General features: G+C 32.7%; 1 protein-coding gene across 2 annotated transcripts in view; it reads left to right on the forward strand.

The window, feature by feature from the left end:
- LOC118278124 (facilitated trehalose transporter Tret1) overlaps nt 1–22,934 on the forward strand; it is a 35,560-nt gene that overhangs the window by 11,383 nt on the left and 1,243 nt on the right. Inside the window, exons 2-7 of one of the 2 annotated variants that reach the window (XM_035597201.2) lie at nt 94–314; nt 5,205–5,340; nt 10,938–11,166; nt 13,148–13,304; nt 21,282–21,671; nt 22,580–22,866. In XM_035597201.2, coding sequence (XP_035453094.2) covers nt 258–314; nt 5,205–5,340; nt 10,938–11,166; nt 13,148–13,304; nt 21,282–21,671; nt 22,580–22,866 — 1,256 coding nt within the window. In that variant the 5' untranslated portion in view covers nt 94–257. The remainder of the gene's footprint in view (nt 1–93; nt 315–5,204; nt 5,341–10,937; nt 11,167–13,147; nt 13,305–21,281; nt 21,672–22,579; nt 22,867–22,934) is intronic. The other variant, XM_035597203.2, reaches the window with a different exon arrangement.

Consider the following 22,934-nt stretch of genomic DNA (forward strand, 5'->3'; position numbering starts at 1 on the left):
AAGTAAACGATCTGTGCAATATCAATATATGTCGTAAATAAAATAGTATTTATTAGATTATATTGTAATTTACGAATGTTTTAATGTTGACAGTTACACAAAATGAAACATTATCTAGGTAATGTTATCACAAAGGACTAATAGATCTTTTACAAATATTATGCGCGAACAGTGTCAATAAATCCCTACACTGCGATTGTTGTGTTTTCTTCATCGTATCTCAAGAAAGTGTGCCATATTGTATTTACATTTAAAAAATGACTACAGTCGAAGAAAAACAGCCAATCAGCCGGCCGCGGGTTATTTTGTCTCAGGTAAGTTCTTTTTTTAATTATTTATTAATGTTCTATTTATTGGCATACTTTGATATTTTTATCCGAAATATAATTTTTAATTGTAATTTTTTTATATATTTTTAATTTTTTCTTCTTGAATCTTCTTGATTCTACAATTTAATTCAAACCAACAAATGAAAAGACATTGACTTATGAAAAAACGAAAGATACAATAAACATATAAAAACTCGTTGCAACCTACCTCTTTTTAAAGAAAAGAGTTTTCATTCAAACTTAAGATTTAGGCGATGATTTCATCTAATCAACACTGGCCGGTTACAAAATTTCGTTTTTCTTGAAATAAAAAAAAAAAGAATATTACATTAAAAAAGAACAATAAAATTGCTTTTTATTTTCATTAATATCTCAATATTATCTGTGTATAATAGTGGATTAATAATTAATAATTTAACAACTACATATAGAAAAAAAAAACAATGAATGAATATTGCAACGAATTATTCACAAAACGCCAGAATAGCAACAATCGGTATAATATTTCATTCAATGAATCAAATTGGCGGGCATCCTGCGTCTCACGCCACGCAATGAGGTAACAATATTCAATTTATATGGCAATTTTATGATTGCTTCTCATATAACAGGCGTAGCATACAGCCATTATACTTTTATTAGCCTGCAAGAGATGAACATCAATGCGAGGTCAATGACATTTAGGTAACTCTGTACATAGGTATATCAACCGATTTTTAACATTTTTTAAGTTAAGGACCAATTTTCCTATCAGCAGATAATTTCTTTCTTATAATACGTTTGACACGTTACAATACGTCTGATAGTTTATGAATGGAAAAACTATCAAAAATTCAAAATTATTCCTCCGATAAAGTTATCTGACTTTGGAAAAATTAAAATTCCAAAATTAAATAGATAGCGATTCGTCACACCTACTTTTTTTTAAAACGTTAATGAGGTTTTTTTTAGCCAAAAAATTAATTTACAGTTAAAATCTGAAAATTTGTATCCCGTTCTCTATCTGGTTATCTCATTGGTCGAAAGATCGCATCTTAGATTTCACAATAATAAATGTTAATATTATTCATGCTAAAGTCTAGATTTCGATTTTAGGAAAGAAATATTTAAACATATAGCTAGTATTGTGGAATTCATTTCATGTCGCAATATGATCATTTTATAATCTACTATATCAATCAATCGATAGGTATTATGATGACAAATTGACCTTAAATGTCCATTGAGTATTTTTTATTACCTACAACAACAAATAACTTGTATTTTTATCCAAATGTATTGTAATTTAATAAGTAGATACGTAGTATTATGTTATTGCTTATTGATAACTTATCTTACAATGTAAACAACTGATCGATGCTTATCTATCGTTGTACCTTCCAGCGATTTAAAAGTACATTGATAAAATTAATATAGACAATAGGAAATGCAGTTTTTTCAAAAACATGTTTGGTATTTGGTATAATGGGTCGGTTCGATCGGAGTCATACCACGGCCTTACAGAAAACCGAAGTAAAACAACGCTTGCGTTGTTTGAGTAAGGTTGCCGGAGGCCCAATTACTCCCATTCCCAATCCCCATCCCTGATTCCCCAACAAACCCTAAATTCCTAACTCCAAAAGGCAAACAACGCACTTGAAACGCCTCTGATGTTTCGGGTGTCCATGGGTAGCAGCTATTGCTTACCATCAGGTGATCCGTCAGCTCGTTTACCGGGTTATACCATAAAAAATAATAATAATGATACAAAAATATCCTACATTTGCGGAACCTAAGTAGCTTTATACCCTTTTTCAAACGAGGAAGAATTAAACAATAATCAATGTTTTTCTTCAAATGGAACAAATATAGTTTGCTCTTATTAACTCATTCTTATGCCTTCTATAGACATAGATCATTGTCACAGTATACCTACCTACTGTGAAAACAATATAATTGGCACGAACCATCTGTGGCTATACTTTATTATATTTTTACTTTTAAATGAGTTTATAATTAATAGAATTAATTTTCCAGTCCATTAGGTTATCACATAACCAAATTTTTTTAAGTGATTATCATTTAACCGCGAATACATTATGTACTGTGGGGCTGTGTCGATTTTTATGTACAATTTCCATGCAATTAGGGACCATAAAACCATTATCGTTATGAACTTGTGTGAATAAAGAATACAATCGGTCATGTGATAATTGGTAATAATCGGTTCCTTGAGGTTTTTTTCACTTTTTAATTAAGCCGTGTAGCGACAGCAGAGTTGAATACACTTGTTACCGCCTCTACTCTTATCGCGGGTATCGAGGGTTAAAAATTGACTAAGCATTTGACTGAAGCCGCGCAGCAGCACTCTCTGATCACCTTAAACCTTTTAGACCGTGACCTCTAGACTACAACCCTGTTGAGACCTATAGTTCAATATTAATCTTATTGAATTAAATTCGATCAAATTCTATCGAGTTTGGGCTCAAGCGAGATCTCACGATACTTGACAAAATGCGATCTCTCGATATCTCAAAATTGGCAAGATCTCGTGCGGTTCGTGTAGTGTTGCAGGTTTTGTTTTTGTAAAAAACATAATATTTGAATACATTAGAAATTAATGCATTATTGAATAGATTGTAAGATATACGATTTATTCTAAAGATTTTATTCTCAGAGATTGGAGCCAAAGAATTCTGCCTAAAGTTACGCGGACGAAGTGGGAGGCAGAAGCTAGTTTTTTATTGAATTTTAAGTAGTTTACTACTGCTACTTTGACTATTAAATATCAAATCAAAGAAATAACCAGTCATATCTACTAACATTAAACAAAAATTCTCCGCTATAATTTCGTGAAAAAGACATATTTATGTGTTGAATTTACGAAATGCAATCTCGTTAATGTCACAAGATCTCTTCCATTAGTTCGCGTTCCCTAGATTCAACACATATAAACAAGTCCTCTTCACGAAATTCTAAAGAAGTGCTATTAATGCTAAATACAATAGCACATTGTCAAAAAGTTAAACCATATCACTGATAAAGCAAAATATAATACTCGCTGATGCTGAATTTTCAAGTGAAATCAAGGATATTCACTTAATTATTATAATAGGACTGTTTTTCTTTAAATTTTTTAGTTTATTTTTACTTGCAGATGAGTAAAATCATTAATACTTCCAAACCAGTAAAAGATATGTGAGTCTACATTCTATTTATAACAAATCAATGTATGGCCGTTGGTCCAAGATAATAATACATATCTACACATATGGGTATTATTATAATACAGCTCATTTACTAGCAAAATACATTTAATAATATACCTTTAAAACCATAAGATTTTTTAGTACTTAAGTATTTCTTTGATTAATAAATAAAACATCGAAATGATGTCAGCTAAATAGATTCAAATATGACATTCAATTTAACGTATTTTATTTAGATTTTTATATGGTATCTATAATGCATTAAGGAAAATACATCATTATACATAATTTTTTGTAATAATATATAAAAATTGGTTTTTATCTCTGTATATAATGGACATAGCTATTTAAGTCTTATTACCTCCATTATGCAAAATGTAGCAAGGAACAGATTCCTATAAATGTAATACTAGTTTTTTATCTAGGTACTATTAATTAAGTGTTGACAGAAATAGCTCAAAAATAAGATTTTTCTCAGAATAAAACAGATTTAGAACTTAAAAATCCAAATAATATCAGCTTCCAAAGATTCCGACTCTCCTCGTGGGAGATTATCTCGTGTTTTGTATCAATAAGTCACTTAAAATGTATCTATCTGTATGTTTTATTACACGTAAGCAATTAAATGTCATAAAACTATAAAACTTTACGAAAATATTTTTTTCGAAGCCCACAAAAAACAAATGAATATTCATTCCGTTAACGGTTTTGTTTTTAACTATGAAGTCATACAAAGCTCTGAAATGTTAAGTAACTATTATCTTCTAATCTAAACAACTAATAAATAATATCTCTAAATAAAAATAGGTATATAACGTTCATTTTTATAGATTGTGGGGATTTTGGACTTAGCATATTCAATTGGAACCTAAGCCTTGAAAAACTGTTCCGAAAGAAGCATCAAACCACCACGAATGGGGCCCACTAGTGCGGATGCCGACCCGGAACTGCGGGCTGCCCAGCGGGTAACCGGAGATCGAGCTCGAAAAGCAGGAGTAGAAACGGGGTGGTTTTTTGTCAGTAAGAGTCTGATACTACCTCGTCAAAAGCGGGAGAAGTCATTAGATGATATTTCCCCTTCAAACAAAAAGGCCTTGAAAAACTGGTGTTTTACATTATACTATAGTCTTTAACACACCTCTCATTAATTTTAATGTAATATAGTTTTTATTTAATCCTACTTAAGTATTTTTTTAATATAAAAAACCGTGAAAATACCGGAAAATAAAACAAAATATATGAAAGAAATATTTATTTATTATATATTTATTAGTCGTTTCTATTCATTTATTTTAAAATAAAAACACAAATCACGGGACGAATCGTTAGAAATCTTAGATTTTTAGCATAGGTATTATAGAATCATTAATTTATTATATAATATTATAATAATAAAACGTTAGAATTTAATATTGCGTTAATGTTTTATTCTAGTATTTTAAATACCTAACGTTATAATGAATTAAGCTCATTCAAGTTTGGTTTTCCCCGTGCACGGGCATGATAAGTCATAGGGATCGGTGGAAACCATAGAATAGAGTGATTACACGATCCCTACATGCACTCCTTGAGCTTCCTCTACGTCGAATTTAGAATAGGTTAACAACCCCTAATAAAGGCTTTTAACGTAGACTTTTAATAACAAACCTATTTTGCGTTAACATAAGGTCTTTTTTCCCTTTCGCAGATACTAGCATGTCTCGCACTGGACTTCTTACTGATTGGGCTAGGTCTGTCCATCAGTTTTGTAACAATGGTGTTACCTGAGGTGCTCGATGCTAAGGAGGGTCTATCAATCACTAAGAAACAGGCATCATGGTTCGGTAAGTGTATTTTTTTTTTCCTATTTTTATTAGCTTTTGTTTGTGCCTTTAGTTGTATTTTAACTATCGATCCGTAACCCTGAAAATCTAGGGGCTGTTTTATCTATGCCACTAACTTATAGTAGTTAGTTAGGTTATTTATACCACATCTTCTTCTGTCGTTTCGCTCTTGGCAAAGCGGTCGTGGTAACGTTGAGGCGGCTGTATTTGTATACCGCTGTAAGATAGACAATATATAAACATAAACAATTTAACTTACTTTCACAATAATGGTAATAAGAATCATTGCATTTGCACTCATTTTCTTAGATCAATTTTTTGTATTAATTGATTTGAGCAACACAGTTCTTACTCGTATTCACTTCTTTCCATTTAATATAATAATGTTAACGAAAGGTTTTCTGAACTACATGACGTATTCAAATTGAATTTAAATGAGAACTAGCTTTACTATCCTAATGTATTTTGCATCCTGGTCATTTATCTAGACACACGGCAGTGTGTCCGCCAAGTTCGAGCAAAAAAACCGACACACCGGCCGTGGGTTATATTACACGAACCATTTCGGGCCAAGTTCGACCCACCTTTAAATAAAGTGCAGTAGATAAATTTAATCACTGACACGTTGATCTAGTGGTTGCAAATGCTGGGCCAGGGGTCTCGGGTTCAATTCACGGGTCGGGCAATGCATTACTGCCGGTTTTCGGTTTTTCGAAAAAAATCCGTAGAAGCACAAGATCTGGAATTGTGCCCAGAATAAGCTCACCCCTTATTACTTATAATACAAATGGTGAAAAGTGAGTGTAAATTGTATTGTTAATAGTGTACCCCTTCTAAAATATATAATTATTTAACGGAAGTGAAGAGAATATTTAACGGAAGTCAAGGAAATGAGTTTCTCTAAACTTTGAAGAGTTTGTTTAGCTACTCTGTTTTCGTAAACTTCCTTCTCAAGTTAACAAGAAACCTTACAAACTCCTTCCTGAATAAATTACCCAATGAGTGTAACAATAATTTTAATTAAAGTTATGTTTTTCTCAACAAAACCGTTTACTTTACGTTTAGAATAAACTTTTCAAAATAAAATATTTGAAACTTCATAAGTATACAGAATTTGTTACTTGGGTATTTCCAAATTAACTAAAAACAACTTGTTTAGTTGCGTAAATATATTGATAAAAAGTTGTGACTAAAAATGGTAACCTGTACTAGTTTCGAGTCATAGAGGCACTCTTCATCATGAGCAGCGTGCGCAGACATGGCGACGTCGCACAAACTACTCAATATAATTGACATGAGTAAAGCGTTATTTTTACTGACTTCCCAAAAAGGAGTAGGCACAGGCACTATCAATGGGTAGGCACAGGCAGTACAATATATAAAAGTTATTTTTTGGTTTTAGTTTATGGAAGTCGGTTTTTAGTTAATTTATCAGGTATGTCTCACGATAGTTATTTTAAAACTATAGGTATATCTATCTTAATAGCAACGTATTATAATACAAGTCGTAAATGCAAATGTTAATTAATGCGCCAAAATTAATGAAAAAACTGTTTGTCTACGTTTTAAGTGTGGCAAATAGCATAAACAAGTCAACACGATTTTGCGCGGAAGAATAGGCACATATGTATAGGTAGGCTGTTTTTAAACAATTTCGCAACATTATTTAATGCTTGGTTAGCTGTAACAGAAGGCTACTTGAGGTCAGTTACCAGCGACATAGCAAAAAAGTGTACTTGCAAAAAACAACACATAATTAATTATATGTAAATTATATATAGCTTAGTTCAATGGAGTACCGATTTTCTTGTTTTTTTTTATACAGAAGGCCATATGTTTGGGCCCTGTATACCTTGATGTATCTGTCAACATGAATTAATTTTAGGCGGTTAAAAAAATGTTTGAGGTTGTAGGCATTAATTAGTTGAGTGAAAACTGGATTTTATTTTTAGATGTTACAGTTATAGGTACTTGAATATATTTATAGTCCGGTCATTATACGATATTGAACTAACAAAAATTCCGACAGAGTGAATTTTGACAGACCTTTATTTTACTATAAACTATAAAAAGTTTCGATTAAAAGGTACTCTTCGATGAGATATGTGCTTCAAAAGTTATTCGAGGTCAAAGTTCAATATTTAATTTTAAGCCGTTTTTCTCAAAAACCTAAGTTTTTCAAAAAAATAGACTCAGACCAAATTTGTAGGATCTCAAAAATATACAAAATGTTCCTTATAAGTTTTTTTATAAGTATTACCGTTAATTTAAGATAGATTCGTGTGTCTCACACACATTTTAGAACTATTGGTAAGCGTCTAACTTAACAGCAACGATGATTTTGACGAAAATGCAAATTTTAATTAATTCGGCCCAACAATTAATCGGAAAAAAATGTCTGTCCGTTTTCCGTCCGTCAAATCCGTCCGTATGTCACACGCCTGTTGGGCGGACGAAACTGTATTGGGCCTGTTTAAAAACCAATTTCGTCAAAATCAATCGTTTGAAAGTTAGACGTTCCAAAGGGAAAAATGAGTGGGTTACACACGAATCTATCTTAGAAACGGTAATACTTGCATAGAAACAACACATAATTACCATTTTGTAGAAAATTTTATATATACAAATTTGTTCTGAGGTATTTTTTTGAAAACTTACGGTTTTTGAGATTCAAAACTCAAAAATACCTTAAATGTTGAACTTTGACCTCGAATCAACTTTTGAAGCACATATGGGATCGATGGGGACTTTTAAATTTTTTATCTTTATAGTAAAATAAAGGTTGTAGACCAAAATTCAGCTCTGAGGAACTGGATATTGTATCTTTCATTACTGTTTTCAGGTCTAAATTGACCGGATTATGTATACAGGTTGTCCGAAAACTCAACGATATAATTTGACCCAGTGATAGGCCTTCTTATGACGGCTCTAGAACGCACAAGGAAACGGAAAGAAAAATATCTTTGGAAAAAAAAGTTACAGAGGAAAAACGGACTACTCTTGTAATCAGACACCCGTTGTGACATTTCAACTACGGTGACCACATTTATTCTAAATGTTTCTAAATTATTTTTTGAAATAACAACTTGAACCGTGAAAATCTAAAAATATCTAAGTAGTTTTTTCACAAACAACAATCAAAAATTGAGGAAAACATGGCGCATTTAATAAAGATTTTAAAATGATATAATACTCTAAGGAATATTATCCAAAAAAACGAGTACGTAACCTTTTCCTAAATAAGAATCCAATTTCACTCGAGTTGTATTCGAGTCGCCTACGTACCGTTACCGTCGTTTGAGTTTTGGGACGCTCTGTATATGAAGTCGATCCACCTTTAACGATAACTTATTCAATTAGGCCCACAAACTACACATGAGATTTGAAAGTGTATACAGTATATTAATAGGTACACTATTTGGTAGTTTGTTTAATAAATATTTTTTATTAGGTACATTATTATCTTTAGTCCCTCGCGCCCACGATCCGATATAACAGATCCAGCAGATATTATACTTAAGAACTACTTAACAACTTTTTATTATTATACAGTATGTTAACTACTACAGAGGGCGTTTCTTTAAACTCGTTAATCTCTATCATTAATAGATTAAAATAAAAATATCAGCATAGAAAAATAGGCAATAAATAGCAACGTTGTCTTACTTTAATTACCCGCGCACAGAGTGTTACTTTTACATATCGATTTAATATTTTTGGTGAATATTTTAATATTTAAATAAATAAAATTGTTTTTGTTTTTGAATGGTAATATGTTAACAGGAACGCCCTCTGTTAATTAACATACTGTATATTAGGAATTTTATACAACTTAAATCAAATAACATGCACGTTTTTTACTAAAATTTGGTCCACACCTTTTGCATAGTAATTAAGTATATACTATATTAGGTATTTTGCGTTATAAACATGATTATGTAAGCATGTCGTAAATTTTACAATAATAGGTGCGACATATGTCACAGCTTTTCTTAACTCGGTCATAAAAATAACAAACTCGGTTATAAATATATGCTCTAATTTCAAATTAACATTTTGTTTCCACTAAAAGCATATTACACGTATCAATTAGTTAGTATTTTATGCCAAATCTAGTTTTGTATCGCAATGAAGACCACACTATATTTATTGAAAGTATGGGTATAGGTATCATTATTATCAACAGTTAGAAGACGTCCACTGCTGGATAAAGGCCACCCCCTTAGTTCTCCACGCTGGTATTGGGTATACGTAACAGCAATATTGAAATTTAGGTGGAATCGTTAGTTTCACCAATAGCAACTAGATTTTCTCTTTCTTTTACTATACTTCTACCTACCTAAGATATACTTACTATATAGAAATAACACATACAGGTGTATATAATATATGTATGATGTATACCTAAGATATATCGTCATAATATTTTATGTTAAATATTTTCTCCTAAATTAAATCTCTTAAACTATATTATGTAATCTTTCTATTAAATTACATGGGAAATGGGCATTTAATTTTTGCCTTATAATCATTATATTGCCTGCGACACATAATTTTCCCGCTCAATAAGATAATCAAACGTAACAATTGTTGTTTGAAATAATTCCTAGATAAACATTTATGTACCTAACAATGAATAATAACCTAGATTTATCTTTTCCATAAATAAACTGTGTCTGACATAATATTGGTTCTACATTTATTTAGTAAACTACACATAATTATAATAATGTGGTAAACCTGCATTAGGAACACTTTTGCATTTCTCGGTTACATAAATAATGCATCTTTTTATCTTTCCATTAGCTATGCAAACGCTCGCAAATTGCAATAGAATTAGCGATAAGCAACAAGAAAACTATCGAAGTTACTACTACATAACACTATATTATAACAGTATAAATACTCTGACACATTAATAAATAAAACATCAATATCTCACAGTTGATGCAAGATATTGATGTTTTTGATTCCAATCTAAATTATTTGTCAATTTTAAATGTCATTATCTTTAGTTTTAATATGATTATTTTGGAGGTGATTATGTTAACAAATTAGCCTAAGAGGACGCCTTATATTACTCTCTCGATTGAGATACAGAACCCAAATAGTTAATATGAGGTCCCTCTCATACCTTATAATGCATTTACTTTCTTCATCATCCATTTGTTGTGGTGGCCCGGAGGTTTAAGACGCCCGCTTATCATGCACGAAGGTGCGTGTTGGAAATCTACCAACAGCAAGTAACAATGCTACTTTTTCCAAGTTATATGTACTTTTTAAGATTATTTAGACACCACTGATAAAAGGTGAAGGAAAACTCCGTAATTCCTCACGAAGTTATTCGTGATTCCTCACCTGGGCTTATAATTTCCAATGATTACTTTAAAATCGCCAATCCACTTTGAGCAAGCGTGGTGACTAATGCTCCTTTTCCTTGCGAGAAGAGAGCTTTGGTCAGCAGTGGCCACTAGGCTAGGCTATACATGACGATGACCTTATTATGTATTTACTTTCCTACTATATTTTCATAGATGACTTAAGTTACCTTAATTAAAAATCAAAGTTTATAAAACAAACCTTTCCATCTTCCACAGGCAGCATGGCGTTTCTCTGCCAGCCACTTGGTAGCATATTCTCAGGACCACTCCTGGACCACTTCGGTCGCAAGAAGGCACTGTTCCTGGTGAACATACCTCACGTGGTGGCCTGGCTACTCATGTACTACGCGTGGGACGTGCCTTCACTCTTCATTGGAAATGCCTTGCTCGGTATAGGAACCGGGATCATGGAAGCCCCGTCCGTAACTTATGTTGGTGAGATAAGGTGAGAAATTGAATAATTAACTTCGATAAAGTTGGGATATTATCGTTTCAAATGTCAGATAATTGATTGACATTCCTCTCTTAAGATAAGGAACTAAGAAGTTAAGACAGATTTACGATTGTTTTAGTAACCGATGTAAAACCAAGAGCTTTCTCTTTTATTCTTCATCTTTAACGATCCAGAGATTTTGGATTAATATTGGTTATGCTATTATTTTCCGTGGAACTGATACTTTCAATGAAACATGTGTCTTCAAAGGAAATTACGGTATTTAATAAAAACCCCAGTAAGACTTTGCCCGACCCGGGAATCGAACCCGTGACCCCTTGTGCAGCTTATTATTACTCAGTAGTAGCACGGAGTCTGGAACTGTGCCCAATATATGGCAATAGGCTCACCCCTATTACATGGGACTTATAGCACAAATGGTAAAAAGTGGGAGTACATTGTATGGCGGCATTTCGTACCGTAATGTGCAGTATGTGCACCTCTGCCTACTCCTCCGGGGATAAAAGGCGTGACGTTGTAAATAAAATCTGTTTGACTTTAAAATTTACTAAATGACTAGATAAAATAAATTTTAAATTCGAAGATAACCGAACCATCTGCTACATTGTTATTTTATGATTTTCCGAAATTGTGTCATTTAGAAAAGAGCAATGCTGCAAGAATTTGATAAAATCAATTGCATGATATTGATATCATATTAAATTACGTCTGTTATTAGATAGATTCTAAGATCTCTACTTTTAGATTACCAATATGTATATCTAGTATCTACATAAGATAATCTAATTTATTCTGTTAAAAATTGCATTTAAATATATTATTATCCATTATATATATTTTTAAGATGTGGTTCCTTATCGCATTGTAGGTATTGTTAAATTATCTAGCATTATAGCTACTAGCAAATCATTAACATTTAGTAATAGTTATCAGATACAAATTCAGATTTAGAAAAAAAATCCACCTCTGTTTGCTATCGTACAACCAACATGAAATCAGGTTTTAGATTTGTAAAATAATAAACCACTAAAAAGTTATAAGCCGTTAAAGTTTTCGGTTTCTTGGTGATTTTAACAAAACAAATTTAAAATCTCCAAAACAAAAACCGCCCCGACAAAGTTCGTTTACTTTTAATAACTTCGAGCAGTTAATTTTTTCATAAATCCCAATCTTTGAAAGAGCATTTACTATGAATTTGTACCATACCCCAGTCTAGCTTGACCCCTCCAAGAAAAATAGCTTCATACTGTTATTTAATGAGTATGTAATGAGTATTGCACACTTGTTGGGTGAAACAGTATGCATATTTGACACACCGATAAACAATTACGAGCCACCACTAGACCGCTCTTAAGACCTATTGCCACTTTAAATAACAAAACATGTAAAGATATATAAGAATGTTAAAGCTTAAATTAATTTAAAATAAAAATATTGTTTTGCTGTAGCTTATTATAATGCTGGCATTAACTTTACTTCCTACGTGACGCAGCAGGATCTATCACGACTTAATTATGATGTAGGTTTGACAGGCATTAGATTATTGCCTGTATATTATGTATGTAATCTGTATATTGTTCAAAACGAAATAAAACAGTACGGTATCATCAGTAAGTCTGTGTGCTCTATCTTCGGTCACATCTTCGTTTCACCGTTCTGGCAGTAAGCGGGTTGGAGGCCAAACGCAGACTTATCAACGTTAAGAAATAAAAAAATCATTACGACCAGTATAAGAGACAGACATCTAACGATGGCTTTAAATGAAAGAAAAAATGAAACCTAAAACGTGCTTGACAATCATAGGTATATGACTACTTGCAAAGGTACATTAACCAAGTAGAAATGAAATTAGCTTTGAGTATAATGTTCTAATAACTTTTGTCTGAGACAGTTATATGTCTTCTATGTCTACTGCTGGACATGAGAAAATAGAGGTACTATTATTAATCCTAAATCCTTCATGTAATTCCAGTGATCCATTAGTGCGAGGTATCCTGACAACCCTGACGAATGGGTTCACCTCGACGGGTATTTTCGTGGCGTACCTGCTGGGGACAGTGCTCCCGTGGAGACAGGCTGCGCTCGTGGCTCTCACTGTACCACTGACTACCATGGTGCTGGTGCTCTTTGTAAGTATATTTTCTAGTATTTTTTTATAATTATACACAGTATTGACTCCACATATCAACATCACTATTACATATTACACGTTCAATGGGTTTTATGGTCGATCAAACCAGAAATTACTTCAGGGGCTGATCCATTTGTGATTTGCATTTTCAAAATCCATAAGTTAAAACTAATGAAGTTTAACCTACGGAAAAACGATGGCGCTGTGATTAAATGATGGTTTAACAAATGTAAAGTACATTATTCGTGAACGAAATACAAGTAAAACCAGTGAAGGCTATTGACACACCATTTTATTGCGTTTTACATTTATCACACATTCATGGGCTCCGTCATGGCCCCTGGATCATCCATCACCATAAATAATCTATCAGTATAAACTATTACCACAGATACACAACAGAAAAATATACTTACCATAACGCCCCGTGTATCATTATTTGTATATTATACGGTAGGCAATCTCTAACTTTACATTATAATATTAAATATGTTGTAAAACTTGTTGTTTCTTAATTTTTATTAGAGGCTCTAGTTGCCGCCTCCAAATTAGAGGTAAATACTTAGCTGGTGGAATAAATTATAATCTTTGGCACGTCTATGAAGAGTCATGTATGAAACAATGACGATAAAATATAATAAACATAGACTAGAGATCATTTAATGGTTAGCTAGCAAGAAAACCAATGACATTTAAACCCACCCTTGTACAATAAAGTTACAAAAATTAACAAAATAAAATAAATAATATCTTAGGGGAAAAGCACGGCCGTTTTATGTACTGATACCAACTTAGTATATATGTTACGGTAAATCTGATTAATTGAAAATTATTAATAATAACCACACGTTTTGGTAAATGTGAATAATCGATCGGAATTTATTACTTTTTGTAGTGATTATTAATAATTCACGACACATATTGGTGAAAGTAATAAAATAAATATAAACCCAATGATTTTTGACCAGCAAGTATTTAGTTATAATATTAAACACCGTCTTACGATTATATTAATTAGAGATCACACAAACAAGGTTACTTGTACTTGCTTTAAACCGAAAGGACAACAAATTAACAGAGATTCTGAACTAGAATATTAAATAGTGCCCTTCCCCTTCTACATGTATCTGGGCTCGCTGTCGTTGCAGCGGTAAGTCCCCTGTTTGAGGAGTGGCTAGAGAGACGCCACGGCATCCTCACCTACCGCCTGATGCAGGTGCTTACCGGACATGGGAGTTTGGGTAGGTTCCTGTTTCTGATTGGGCGGGAGGAAAAGCACGGGTATCTTCACTGGGAGGACCGCACGGAGGACACGAAACAATTATTGTTTCATTAACAACATCAACACGAATCCTAAAAGCAATCACCAATAATCATATTTGGTTTGCCTGTATATCTTCTGTAGCACCTATAAATGCATCAAATTAAAATTTTAATAGTATCGTCATAGAATTCAACAAATATCTGTTGTGCAAGTACAATATATTGCCGTTTAAATTGAAATTAAAATAACATCTTGGCCACTTATTACATTTATCATTACTAGGGTAAAATTATTAATAATAGCCGACAATTGTGATTAATTTATCACTTTTACCTCGAGTTTCGGTAATTATTAATAATAGTAGATAATTATTAATAATTTTCAATTATTCACTCTTACCGTAACATATACAATTACATAACCTATGTATTCTTGTCCTAGACAATTATCTACCATACATACATACCGATAAAGATATTCTCGCATTATGTAGTTAGAGGCAAGTCTATTGTTTATGTTTCATTATCGGTCACTATATAGGTACCTAATACTTCCCTTACCACGACCGATAACTATAAGATCAATAACAGAACCGCATGCTCAGTAACTTGAATTACTACAAGACATAAGATACCTATGTATTTTCTAACAATATAACCTAGTAAACCAATCTAACTGTCCAAGTAAATTTAGACTCTACACTTTTGTTTATTAGAACTAAAATACGATGTTATCAGATGAATATTGAGCTATTTATAAACCAGATTGCTGTGGTTCTTTACTGTGTAACATTATACGTATAGAGGTAACATTGAAACAAACTCAGGGTCAAGGTTTTATAAGTAGGTAACTATTATAAATGTAATATTCGAGGCATTTGGATTCTGCGAACGAGACGTCGCGTCGTCGACCTGTTATGGAAGAAGATTTTTTAACCATTTTCCCTCATAGAAACAATGCTAGATAAATAGGAAACATTTTTAATAATACTACTGAAATTGACAGTTAATATACCAGTAACACTAAGTATAAAAGTTTGTTGTATACTATACAACGTGTAACAAAAAGGGGGTATACATATCAATTGCACGGCTTCTAGATAACATAACAAACGATACGGTAAGGGTTTTTTAAACTCAAGTTTTCATGGTACCAAGTTATGAATTTTTCAAATCGCGCCGCCGCGTTATACAAAATTAGGTAGGTAGGTACTAGGCGATCAGATTGACAGAAGAAATGTTTCGTAATACTCGCTAGTGATCCCTGTAGTGTTGTGACATGTTTGTATGATTTAAAATCAAGAAACATGCGATACCAAGTATTTGGTACAAAAATTTTTTTAATCGTATTTTAAGCTGAAACTTCGTTTAGAGACTCTATTCAACCTGTATTCATCAGCGCTTCTTGATGTATATGGGTATTTTGTTACACGTTGTATATCCCGATCCTAACACCACATAGATACCTATGTAACTGATTTGACAAATTAACTGAAACTTTGAGAATAATTACTTAAGTACTTCGTTTCAACACATATTATTAAAGAAACTGTACCTATAAGGAAGTACCTTAATTATGATTTATAAGTAGTAGCAATAAAAAATAAACATCCAAATATTGAAATAATAATAATCCAATAAATTAAAATCGAATTAAGAAAATTTATGAGATCGTCTTCACGTTTGTCCCTTTTATTCAATATCTGTTGCGTATGCTATGAATAACGACTAATGTCACTCTAATTGATCATTTGAATAAAAAATTGTTTATTGCCAAGAACCCGACCTATCATCGTGGTTATTTATTTAATTAGTTAAAAACTAGTCGCTGCGTTAATGTTACTGTGGTATTTATATAATGTCAGTATTTCACAATAGTTTAGTGATCTCGGAAAGAATGCGGAACAGTTTTTGTTTGGAGGACGAAGATGCTTACAAATGTGTGTTTAGGCCATCTCTTGATAAAGCAAAATGGTTTTGCAATGTCACGGTTATTTTATAGAATATGACACATATTCAAAAACAGGTCTTGCTTAAGTGCCTTCAGCACTACTTACATTACTTTCGTGAATTTAAATACCGAAAAGTAAAAAGTTAAAATATGTACGAGCATAAAGTTCCTTCTATGGAGGAGTAGAAAAAAAAAATGAACGAACCAGTGTCCGTAGACTGGTTTTAGTTCGGACTATAGCTCCTACCGCGGTTTCTCCCACGTTAGTGTGACATAATTATAACGCGTTATAGGTTATAGTATCACCAACCGTCTGTAATAAAAATATTCCGTGTGGTCCGATTGGTTCAAAAGTTATGTTTGAGAGAGCCACAAACATTAATTTTATTCACACATTGACGTAATTATTATGTATTTTTAGTTCAGTAGGGTACATAATGATGGATAGTACATTATGTGAGCCATAAACAAATGGAAAATTGATGAATAAAATTAAATAAATTTAAAAGCTAAATAATGTTATACGGATGACATCCGATCAGAGCTATTAACTATCAAAATGAAATACGACCAATAGATTTCTGCTTAAGATAACGTAAACAGAATTTATGATCTACTTCATCCGAATCATCACTAACCTAAAAATGTGTGTTAAGTTTGTATTGTAACAAACTTAATAGATAACTAGCTTAAGCTCGCAGCATTGCCCGCATTCCCAGGGCGAATAATATTTATCACATGTATTACTTTTATTCCAGACTGTAATGTATCTCTGTAACAATCATCCAAATCGTCCGGTAGTTTCTCATGAAAGAGTAACATCCTATCAAACTTTCACGATTATAATATTAGTAGGCTAGGAAGTAGGATTCGTTTACAAAATCATATATTACACATCTTTGGATATGTACAATCACAATCCTATTATGCATTCATATTTTAGCACAATCTTTCGAAATCATTTTAATACTTGACTAGGAATATCTCATTAGCTACCTTACACGCGTAACCATCAATAGCCTTATATTTTGATATTTTCTAAAAAAAATAAAACAACAAAATTTTAACATCAAACATTTGATATCTAAACGATCTGTTTTCTTTATCGAGTCAGTTATTTAAGTGTTTTGTATTTTTTTTAATATAAAAAATTTGGGTGTCTTGACAGACAGGTAGGTATGTGAACAAAATATTTTAATATTAATTAGGCTCGTGAGAAAAATATGTTAAAATTTTATTTTAATCATCGGTATTTATCAAATAACGATTTCATATCCACGTGCGTCGTATATACTAGATAGATAGCACAAACACAGAAATTATACTAACTAACACTTTAATTAGTATAATACGGTGTTAAATATGCGAGATAGGATATAATTATAATATCCAACATTAATTTAAAATCGATTATGTCATAGTAACACATTTTTTTCAAACCTACCTTTTTTCTTGAATAGTTTCATCGCATTTTTACTCAAATTTTATCTATGACTGCGTCGTTGGTCGAGTGGTCGCAAATCGAAAAATTCTCAGTGGTAGCACGGAGTCTGGAATTGTGCCCAGTATATGGCAATAGGCTCATCTCCTATTACTTAGGAATTATAACACAAATGGTGAAAAGTAATGTGCACCTTTGCCTACCCCTTCGGGGATAAAAGGCGTGACGTTGCAAAAAAATGAATGTATTGCACTATTAAGTAAATCTACAACAAGACCTACTTTCGTTGAAGTTCCCCAGCATCTAAAACATTTCCAAACATACAAACAAAAAACCGCAGTTATCAGCAAAAAATCCCGACTATGTCTATTGTGGTAGAGTAAATAGTTAGCTACCGAGCAAACGAAGCCACGAACATTGTAATAACGTATGTAATTTGAAGCCTTGGGCTGAGATTACACGTCTTACACTGTAATATGATAAATATAAAATAATGACTGCGTCAATCAATCCCCTTCACCTTGACCGACTCTTATCTGTCATGTGGTAGTTGGGTAAAGATGGTATTATATTCAAAGGGTTTAATAAATCTGTCACTTGCAAATGATTGTGTTGGGTTTCTTGTCTAAGCTAAAATACGCTCGTGAGCTTTTGTTGGGAACCACTTTTTTTAAGGGAGGAAAATCATCCAATTCCTTTTCCCACCTTGGGTGAGACGAGAGGCAGTGTCAGACTGTTACTGACTAAAAACCACCCCGTTCCTACTCTTGATTCGAGCCGGAGCCCCGGTAATCCCGCTAGATATTCCGCAGCTCCGGGCTCCTGGGAACCACTGGATCCGAATTTAGCCATGAATCTATCAGGCTTAAAAATATATGTCGTATATTTTTATAGTGTAAATTTACGATGTGAATCAGTTTGTTTAAACTTAATTAAGTAACCATTAATTAATTGTTTTAAGAGCAATATATTTAATAGGCAAGGTCTTGTCCCAATTTAACCGAATATTTATAAAAAGCGGCTATTAACAAAATAGAAGAACTTCAGTATGTACTGCGTGTACCAGTGACTACTATTGCAGATTGATAAATATTCATAAAACGGTATCAACTTATATTGATCCTCTAATGACTTAAAAATAAGATTTACGATCTAACTTTATGGTTAGTAAATATAAAAAATGTGGTTTGAAAATAGGCAGTATCATGGCCACAAATAACTACCTGAATGTCAATTAAACTAAAAAAATATTTAAGTGTTTATCTACGACTATAAAAGTTACACGAGGCTGTTTTTCTTTTGTTGCTGACTTTAAATCTTTTCAACTAATTATTATACGTTAAAAGCTCTTACAAACTTAAGAAAAAAACATGGCACAAATATTGTGCAATAAAAGTAATATAATATTGTTTAAATCTACCTAGGTATCTACTTTATTAGCTGGCCTAAATACCCCCTTCCCAATCCCGATTTCCCAACAACAACTAAATTCCTAACCCCCAAAAGGCAGGGTACCGCTCAACGCAATTGTAACACCTCTGATATTTCGGTTGTCCATGGGCGGCGGCGATTACTTACCATCAGGTGATCCGTCTGTTCGTTTACCGGTTTATAACATTAAAAAAATTGAGAAACATGAACAGTTCAAAGCAGGCCTACAATATTTTTTTATACAGCAGATGAAATCTAATGATATCTAAATATTTGTCAATGAGCCACGCATGTGATTGATTGATTAGATCGATTGATCGTAGTAATTGTTTGGCTACAGTTTAATTGAGACCATTTACATGTATGTATGTCTATGTCTGTATGTCCATTCAATAATATGTAACGTTGTCGAATTCCTCGACGAGTTTCTTCATTGATTTTATTTTAACTGTCTGCTTTGTTTACACTTTTGAGAACTTAACATCCTAATTTTACATACATATTATTTCTTCCTTTCTAGTTAAATACATACAAACGTCCTCAAAAAGTCATGATTATTTTCGCTTTGTTCGAATTTGATAGTGCTTTATTATCGAAACTATATTAATAAAAATAGCACTCAAAAGATAATAATATTTTCTATATCTAAATAAGTCGGTCGGTCTAAAATTCTAAATAATTATTAACCCAGACAAAACAATGTATAAAGAAATGTATAATTTAAAGAATATATGTATATATAGAACATTACTTTTACGAAATGCCTAATCCGAAGGTGACAGATGATATCTTATGTATACAGCAGCATACTCATGAATGAGATTTATTATATCAAATTCCTTTCCTAAAACAATAAATATCTTGTTAATATAATAAATAAGATTGCCTTCAAGCTTCATCAGAGCCTTGACCTCAGTATTCGTTAGGTAACTGTATCGGTCAAATGTTGGAGGCTGTTCACTTATCCGTGTGTAGCTTCCGTGTATGTTCTTCTTATTTTAATGTTTATTTTTTTATAGTCTTCTCAGTTATAGATTTTGTTCTTTGCTGACCGTCTTATCAGGCACCTATACAAGACAGAATCTCTCGGTATACTTTATGATTTGTCTTTTTCTTAAATTACTGCCTCGTTGCTCGAGTGAGTGGTCAAAAGTGCTTTTGGTATTTTTTAAATTTCTCAATTGTTACCCGGAGTCTGGAATTGCGCCCAGTATATGGCAATGGGCTCACATCCTATTACATGGGACTTATAACACAAATGGTGAAAAGTGGGTGTAGATTGTATGCGGCATTACGTGTCATAAAGTGCACTGACTACCCCTTCGGGGATAAACGGTATGACGTTGCATATATTTTTCTTAAATTATAAATATCAATAAAACAATAAGAAAATAAGATATTAATTGTTATGAATAATATTAATTATCCCTGAATTGTTTATATCAACGGTCATTAATCCCGAGTCAATAGAATTTTTGTTTAGATAACCAATGCATAATTAAAACAATTCAGTATTATCAGTACGAAAGTGTAAATAAATGAACAATGAACTACTTAACCGATGTTTTATTGCGACTGATAATAGGCATAACATAAACAGCAGCATAGTAATCTCGCGCATTCTCTTTATTAATAAATAACTACTACAACAACGTTCCTTTTGAAATAATTACGCTGTACAATAATTATTACATTGACCAACTACAATATGTAATTGTATTAATTATAAATGAAGCATTAAACTAATTAGATAAACCATCAAAGATGCTCATACTGTGGATAAGATCACACGACAAAATAACTACATAAACTGTATACATCATAATCTTATAAAACAGCATACAAATTTTATAATATTATATGATTCCTAAACATCCAATAATTTCCAGGTACCAGAGACTCCAATATGGCTGCTATCGAAGGGCCGTCAAAAAGAAGCTCTCAACTCACTGTGTCGACTCCGTGGCTGGGCCAAACCAGAGCACGTGAAAGAAGAGTTTGACGAACTGATACAATACCACGACGCCTTAAAACGATGTGTACTGTGTGCCAAAGAAGGAAAGATCTTGGAACCATGCGAACATTACAACACAAGTTCTTTCAAAAAGATAATTTTTAAGATAAAGCACATATTCTTCGCAAAGGAGACTATGAAGCCGTTCATGTTGGTGCTGGCGTACTTCTTCTTCTACACCATGAGTGGAGCTCTGCCAGTGAGGCCCAACATGGTGAACGTGTGCAGGGCTTTAGGAATGAAGTATGACCCCAAGAATATTGTTGTAAGTACTTAAAATTTGTATTCTGTATAGTACGGTATTCAAATTCTTATTCTCTCGTCAACTGTTTTGATGATTCCGTATGAAGGTAAGCGTCCACAGGCCCGCACCGTACGCATTCCGTATGACGTCATTGGTACGCATCGCATGTAGGCACAGAATAGAGAAGAATTGCCAAAGAGCGGTTCGTACGATGCGGATCAGTGGACGCAGTTGTATGAGTTTCTATACAACAATACTAAAATCGGTTGCGTGTGATGCGTACGATGCGGGCCTGTAGACGCTTACCTTTAATTGTAAATCACTTTCTATCTTATTTTCGTCTTCTGTCTGTTATTTTAGAACAATATTTTCATATTTTTCTACTATTTAAGTATGATCATATTAAAAATGTTCATCGTCATCTACTTACTCATTAAAAGGCTCTATTTCAAAATTTTTAAAATATCACACGATTCCCATCGCACCTACTTCGGTAAATCACAGATTTGTATTCAACGAGAACATTACGTAGGTAGCTTCTCACTGGTACAATATAAATTATGCACTTGTTTGTATATTGAAGAGCCAAGATGAAATGTTGATGGCCTTACACAACTAGTTTTTTGGTAATACCGGAATTATAATAGGTTCGTGATTTACATGTGAAGAATGCATTTCTGAATTAATTTTAAGGTCTAAATTCAATTTTACGCTCTCGGTTTCACTTATTTTGTTAAAATAAGATTTTTGACACCTCATCGCATTGTTGACAAAATCAAGTAAATCTAAACCGTATCATCATCTTTACCAAAATCCAATACCTAAGTCGATTCGATTATGCATCTTTCGTACATGGTTTGACTGTACTTAACCAATACAAAAAAAAAATGCGTAATATATATTCTAAACCCAAATTCTGTAATTTCCAGGTCGTCATTGGTGCCCTGTTCATAGTAATAAGCTTACTATCAGCTGCTATCGTCAGATTTATCGGGAAGAGGAAGCTGGTCGTCGGTTCCATGCTGGGAACAGCCTGCTGCAGCATGGCCATCAGCATCTACGCTCGGATGAACCTCCCTCCCACCGTCTTCTCCTACGAGATCGACACGTTCACCGACAAGAAGGAACTATTGCCTGTCATTTTATTCTTAGCACTCATTTGCTTCAACGCTCTTGGCATCCCTTGGGTGCTATTGTCAGAAGTTTTTCCATTCAGGTATGTGTGGTTTTGGTTACAAAAATAAACCTTTTTTGTATTTCAATTTAATTCTATTAAAGAATCGT

Source organism: Spodoptera frugiperda, chromosome 18, assembly GCF_023101765.2.
Source record: "Spodoptera frugiperda isolate SF20-4 chromosome 18, AGI-APGP_CSIRO_Sfru_2.0, whole genome shotgun sequence".
Classification (NCBI taxonomy): Eukaryota; Metazoa; Arthropoda; class Insecta; order Lepidoptera; family Noctuidae; genus Spodoptera; species Spodoptera frugiperda.